Here is a 7,381-nt window from a genome sequence, read left to right as displayed (position 1 = left end):
GGTTTTTGGTGAGTTGTTGGGGTGGGGGGGGGAGCGGCAGATGGTACTAACCTGACCCGTGAAAACTCCCTAAGTGGCCCTCCTGCCCAAGTAATTGCCCACCTCTGGTCTAATTGTACACCTAGCTTTTCCAAGAAAACTGGGCAAATTTCCTCAAAAGAATCCGTGGAACCTCTGCCATTTCCCCGGACGTCAGCTATGTGCAGTCTTCCAGACCCTCAGATGATATAAATCCGCCCAGTCCTTTTTCTTTATTCTGGTGATCAATGGGAGCTCAGGAGAGCCGGTCTTAACATTTTTCTGACTGTGACACCTGCTTTCAGTCCTAATTTTGTGTGATCATATGTGCACAATTACTGCTGTTCTTGTGCCTACAGTTAGTATGAAGCAAGGCATGGGGAAGTTACAGACTTATAGGAATTAAGTCGTTGGGGCTTGGGACTCCTAGCTAATGGTCTGGGTCCAGGAATTATTTGACAGTATAATTTCCATTAGCTTGTTGACCCAGTGTTGGACCATTTGTTTTGTTTTGGTATAGAGAGCAGCGGGTTTGAATGTCAGATTTTATTGTATTCAATTTGCAGAGAGCAGTAACTTTAGGAGTCTGGTCTCATTACTGGAGCCATTAGAGCATTAGAATAGGCATCATAAAATGGAAGCTGAAGTAGCTTCCATCAAGAAATTTCTGCCCCCTAAATGATCTGTAAATGAGACTATGATACCAGGATAAGTACAGTTTTATATTTAGGAGTCTAGGTATTGGTCTGAGCCACTTCTGTGCTCTTCTAACCATGAGTTAGACATAAATTTGAAGGAGAAATGAACCTTCTGTAATGAAAGGTAAGTGGAGGGTGTCTGGTCACCAGCACTTAATGGTTTTAAGCATTGTTATCATTGATATGGAGAATTTTAATTTTTAAAAGGATGCTTTCTGTTTAATGTTATGTATTTGAGATAGAGGCCAAGTCCTGAGAGTTTAGTACGCTCAAAATATTACTCAGAAGCAAAGAACATTATGCAAGAGAACTATGAAAGTGCAGTGAATTGAGATGTTTTGGTAATTAAAACTTTTTTTATCATCAGGCATTGAACTTGGCTTATTCCAGCATTTATAGCAACTACAGGAATTTTGTGGGGCCCCCACACTTTAAAGTCATCTGCCGGCTTTTGGGATACCAAGGCATTGCCGTGGTAATGGAGGAGTTGCTGAAAGTTGTCAAGAGCCTGGTATGTTAAACTCTTTTTTCTCTCTATATCCAGATTGCCTCTAATGCAGGGAAAATGTTTTGTGTACAGTAGGAGATGCCTGTAAATATAAGTACACTGTGTTCCTACAGCTATGAAGTTTGAGGAAGGAACCAAAACTTCTAAGAAATGTCATTCGCAGAGTTGTCTGTGAAAGCTTAAACTAAACCTCAGCTAGCGATACTGTTGTAAGTTACATACATATGGTGTTAATTTGCTGAACTAAAAGTCAGCCAGGAAAAAACCCCTAATGAATTATATGCATGTTCATTATCCAAAGGGATTTTCAAAATGCTGCAGAAATCTGAGTAAGTGCTCATGTATGTAAAGTCTGTGAATGACTATCATGTAATGGAAATCATATATTGTAGCCTTTCATTTGGAGAAATAGAAATTCTTACAGAAAGGTAATTCTGACTGAGATTTAATCATATAACCTAGGGAGTTTACGTATACATCTTCTATTAAATTCAACATAAGGTACATATCCAACTTCCCGAGATCTTCCACTGAAATTAACAGAAAATGCTTGTATGCTACATGCTGTTTTGAACATATATTAAAACATATATGAAAAATGAGACATAACTGTTACAACTGAATTCATGTTACATTTTGATGACTAATGTTTTTTGCCTATTAGAACTGCTGCTGGAGTGTTTTATCTTGCCTTCTGGTACTGTAGGTGTGATGTCATAGCTGTGATAACCCACAGAAATTATGCAAGTGGCAAGGATTTCTTAGGGGAATATCTTTTATTGGACCAACCATACAGTTGGGATAGAGTTAGGCAGACTTTCAAATGCAAAACTTAAAGAATGTCTTGCATTTGAAAGCTTGTCTAACTCTATCCCAACTATACAGCTGGTCCAATAGAAAACATCCCCCTAAGAAATCTTTGCCTCTCATATATCCTGCATTCTCTAATTTTAGGGGTTTTCATGAACATCACTTTTGCCAGATGACTATATTTTAGATAAGAAGGAAGGCTTAATCTTCAGGAATGATCCAGCCGTGTATAATATCAAGCCTCTTTAGAACAGTTTGAAGTTCAGAACTTTTGTTTTTAGCTTTATAGATTGCCTTCTCTGCACCAGAGAAGCAAGAAGGGAAGGGAGTATGTGCTGTTGGTTAAAGCAAAAAACTGTATATGGATGCGCATTGCAGTTTGCTAGCATATGACAAATTTCCAATTTTTCATACTACCAACATCACCATGGTATCTTTCCCTCTCTGCTCCAAAGACCTTATAACTACTTGTGTTATTACATGAGTCAGGGGACAGATGTGGATGCCTCAAAGGGAGGGAAGAAGATACTTTCAGAGGAAAGAGTCTAGTTTAAGGTAGACAAGGTTCTTTGGGTGATTCTGATTTCATTTAGTAGACCAACTTAAATAGTTAGACATTTTTTTTATCAAGCTTTCGGGTTTAAAAACCCTTCATCAGGCTGAGGCAGTCTCTGCAGTTGATGTTTTTAAGGTTTCATTCATTTGATTTTCTTCTTTAGAAGGATGTTTGGTATAAATGTTTTTTCATAGTGCTGGAATTCAAGTGGTGTGGTAGTGGAGACCATCCACATCATGATTTAATGATGAGTTAGTGACTGGTATTTTATCGACAGAAGTTTGGGAGGTTTTGTTATTTAAGGTTAAAAAAAAAAAAAAAAAAGTCTTACTCCAAACCCTTTCTGCTCCACTGATATATATGTGAATTTGACTGGTTGAGTGTTAGTCTTATCAACGGTATATTCTCAGACACGTGACAGTACTAGCAGTCATACTTGTCTGCAGCGTTTCCTGCAATGTCCCAGAGGCCTTCCAGTCTGTTAAGTGATGAAATGGGATTCAGGACTAGTGTATTATTGACACAACAACTCATTCGATGAATGACAGAAAGGCTTTATTTACTACAAGTATTCACTGTTAAATGAGCCGGAAGCAAAGCTAAATCAAGTATATTTAGCTGTAAAAGTGATAATATCTCACCAATACAGGCAAAGAGGTGGTCTCAGTATTGTCAGGTTCTCCAGACATGGATTCATTCACCAGGAGATCAGCTGGGTGCAGTAGCAGTTCCTGTCGGAACAATTTCTCATTCTTGAAGCATGCCCGGTTAGCTGTCTTGTTCTTCTTTTAAGCCCTTTAGCTCACCATCTTCAAAGCATTCTTGTAGCTGTATGAATCGAGAGAGAAGCCCAAGCAGGAATTAACAGGAAAATCCTGTTAATCAAACTGTTCATTAGCAAGTACCAATTTTGATTGAATTGCCTTCCTCAGTAACAACAGTTCATCAATTTCTATTAAGTTGGAACATACCAAGAAATTGATTAACAACCAGGAAGAATGCAAGATTTTTGAGTCATCGTCCTTGGAAGATCAGGGGAACCACTGAGGCAAAACAGAAGTAAATCAGGAGGAGACGCCTATCAAAGCCCATATGGAGAATGTCTCTTCCTACACATAAACATGAGTTAATAATTGTAAAGAAATGCTTACTGTACTAATTAATCAAGGATAGACATTTCACACAGTTACAGACCAGACAAAGAGGAGCCTGCTTAAAATCATCATAAATATAGTAAGATAAGCTGGAAGTGCTGGCTCATTTTTTCTTTTTGGAAGGTCCAGCCACAAACTTACATCCTCTTCCACTATGCAGTTGTCATCAATGTTTTGTATTTTAACTTTTGTGAGTAGGCCCAGCTCAGCTTTAGTTTCACAGTCATCACAGCCTTTTGATAAAGGAGGATGTCTGCTGGAAGGAGCCTAAAGAAAGACAGAAGTTAGGAAAAAGGTTCAAATAAGGATCTTCTCTTTGACAAGTTGTAATTCCCTGAAGGGAGCCTGATAGATTTGGGTGTCTCAGAGGGTTTAAATGTAGATGGGAGTGGCTTTTTGTAGTTAAATGCAGTGAAGGGCTATCTGTAAGGAGCTATATGGAAGAAGGCCCATTGTGGCACTGTGAGCCAAGCTCATAAGCCTGACAAGCAAGGTTGAGCATACTGGTGAAGGTGAAGATTGGGGTAGGGGAAAGCTAAGGTAAGGTTTGGAGGTAATGACACAACAGATGTATTGGAAGAGGAAAATAATAAAATTCAGTTAGACACGGCAAATGGATCACTTCAATGGTTATGTCTTGTTTGGATAGACCAGGTACAGAGGGTAGGGAGCCTGAAAGGGAGGAATTCCATACAGCCCCCAAGTTGGGGGTCTGACGTGTGGAACAATGTGGTGATAGCAATGTAGTTTGGAGGTGATCTTAAGAAGCTTGGTTTTGACCACATTAGTTTTAGACAGAAAAGATACACAAGAGGAAGTATGAAGACAAGCAATTAGTATATGAGATCAGATGGAGGGATGTATGTATGAACTGAGCTCTCCAGGCAGGGAGAGGGAAGAATAGGATGTGATTACAGAATTAAAAACTGTATCATTATTTGGGCCCTTCTTGCATTGCCTTACTTTTTTTCAATATTGAGTTTGTCATCTTGACTCTTAAAATATATGTAATATTTTTATACCTGTCTCGAGCCTTTGTTTTCTACACAAGACACATAGTGGAAGCGCAGCCTTTTCTGCAAGAAATAAGATCTAATTTTCTGTACATCTTTTTTGCAGGCCTTGGCTAATGTTGTGCCATTGCTGCTGTAGCAAGCACTGGTTTGAGTAATGAATATTGTATGAATAACAATGCATATTGCTTATGAATGCTGGGATGTGAAGGCCTCTGAACTCTGACAACAGAGTTCACTACAACAAGATGCAAATACACATGCACATATATGTTAAACTGAAGCTTTTCTAAGCCAAACATCATAAAGTAAGGAGAAAAAAGGTGTGTTGAGGAAACGATGTGCTTGTCTTTGGTATCTTTGACCATTTTGTTTTAAGTAGCACTATAGTCTAAGGACCATCACAGTTATGATGGTCCAGGGAATATGTGAAAAAACATGGTTTTTTTGGAAATATTTTTTATTTGACCAACTATATAGTCGAGAGAGATGCTAGACAAGCTTTTTGGCACAAAATGCCCTTCCCCATTCTCTTTGAAATACTCTTCCACTAACATCAACCTTCTAGATACCATGATCCCCATCCAGAATGTTATCCTGCAAGCAGTTAATATATATTTTATAAAATATATTTAAAAAAAAAAACAAAACAAAACCCTAAACCACTACACTTACCCCTACAGAATTAGTAATGATCCCAAACACACCAAGAACACTGTAATCTTTTGCCAGGCCTTTACCACTGAATTTGCCTCGAGGGAAATGCTCGTGACACTCGCTTCATAAACCTAAAAACTACCTTCATCCAGTAAGGACACTCCACTACTTTTTCATAGTTCATTTAGAAAAAAGCATCGTGCAACTTAGTCATTTCGACCTTGTCCTGCATATTAATGATTTAACGTACATAGACGGTATTGCTAAAGAAAGTAGATTTATTCACATAAATGTTTGTAGGTTCTCAAGCGTTAAACTGTCTGTCAGTTCACTTGTTCAGGGTTTACAATGTGAAATTGTAATTCTGGTAATCGGAAGCTTATTAAAGCTATAGTCTGGTCTGTTTTGGGGGAAAGTTTGTGTAGATAATTCAACTGGAGTATTTTTTAAAGGGTGTTTTATGAGTATGTGTGCTTTTTTTTTTAAGAGTATGAAAAGAAAGGATGGTGACTTGCAGAGTGAAGAAGCACAAGATTTTAAAAAGTATTCAAGCTAGCTGTAGATTGAACTGCATAAACGTGGCTATTGTTAGTTCAGCAACAATAATGCGTTGATGACCATCTGTCTTCCCTCAGCTGCAAGGTACGATTCTTCAGTATGTGAAGACCTTAATGGAAGTGATGCCTAAGATCTGTAGGTTGCCCAGGCATGAGTATGGCTCTCCAGGTGAGTTGACCTTGGCCATTATCACGACAGTCTTAATTAGAGGACACTGATTCCCTGTTTCCAGTATCTTTTTATTAACAATTCTCATGCATGCATCTCGCTGTAAATAACTTTCAAATAGCCACTGTTTATACAAGGCGCACGGATTGCCTGACTAGTAATTGAAAGATGGTAGCACCTACTGAAAGCTGTAGAAGTTACTGAAATGCTCACCTTGTACAAATGTGGATACTTGAGAATTAAAGGCTGAAAACGGGCAAAACCATGACTGACTTAAATAGGAGCTGCACTTTTCTAAATTCTTTTCCTGTTCTCTTGTATACTTCCACATGGCTCCCTACCAGGCAGTGTTGGATATAAAGTCTATCTAAATCTTTGTACTCTAGATGCTAGATCTTTGGGGACTGTCCCTGCTCCCTCTTTTGTGCTGGACGCATGTAAGATGGTATGTGTAAAATTCCTCCGGAAGGCACGTTGGGTGCAAGTCGGGATTTAGTTCTGCCAGAAGAAATATGCCTGAAGGCAGGGGAGAGTTATCCTTGCCACTTAACTTGAGTCATAGCAGTTGCAGAAGAAAAACCTCCTCTAGAAACTGGATGGCACAAAAAGTCATTGCTAATTCGTATTTATCATTCTGTTCAGTCAGATTTTGCAGCTCCTTCTCCAGTCCCAAACATTCCTTCTCTGCAGCCTCGGTAATACAGTTACTCCTTACAGTGGGTGCCTACCTTTTATTTCTCCAAAGTTACTTAGGAAAAATAAGTTATTTAGGTTTGTTAAATGGCATTTTAGCTGGAAGGATGTTGAATTTGCTCCCCACAGCATGCGTCACTGTCATAGTCAAGGCTGAACCAAATCAAGGACTTGCTAAGTGTTTTTTCCTGTTTTCTCTCCCTTGAGCATAGAAGTGAATGAATCATGTCAATTACCCCGTATAAAAATGCTGAAGTGTTTGAAATGCCCTTTTTCTGGACTAGGAATAAGCAGCAGGTGCTCTCCAGTAGAACTTCACTGGTCCCTGTGTAGAGAGAAAGCAACACAAGGGCCAGGAAGCTAACTTAGGTTCATCTGTGGAAGATCCTTTGAGCAGGTTCTGTTAGTTCATAGATTCATAGATTAAGGGTCGGAAGGGACCTAGTAGATCTTCTAGCCCGACCCCCCGCCAGGGCGGGAGAACAACAAAAAACCCCAAAAAGAGAAATGGGACTCAAACGAGTCCAGCCAGGTAGGCATCCAGCCTC

General features: G+C 39.2%; 1 protein-coding gene across 2 annotated transcripts in view; it reads left to right on the top strand.

Moving 5' to 3' along the window:
- Positions 1-7,381, top strand: part of CYFIP1 (cytoplasmic FMR1 interacting protein 1) — a 167,343-nt gene that overhangs the window by 131,225 nt on the left and 28,737 nt on the right. For both annotated transcript variants that reach the window (XM_019524180.1, XM_019524179.1), the window contains exons 24-25: positions 1,084-1,227; positions 6,050-6,140. In XM_019524180.1, the coding sequence (XP_019379725.1) occupies positions 1,084-1,227; positions 6,050-6,140 (235 nt within the window). The remainder of the gene's footprint in view (positions 1-1,083; positions 1,228-6,049; positions 6,141-7,381) is intronic.

This window comes from Gavialis gangeticus, unplaced genomic scaffold (genome assembly GCF_001723915.1).
Source record: "Gavialis gangeticus isolate Ggan-Ray unplaced genomic scaffold, GavGan_comp1, whole genome shotgun sequence".
Taxonomy (NCBI): domain Eukaryota; kingdom Metazoa; phylum Chordata; order Crocodylia; family Gavialidae; genus Gavialis; species Gavialis gangeticus.
Note: the sequence above shows the minus strand (reverse complement) of the source record. Positions and strands in the feature narration are given on the sequence as shown.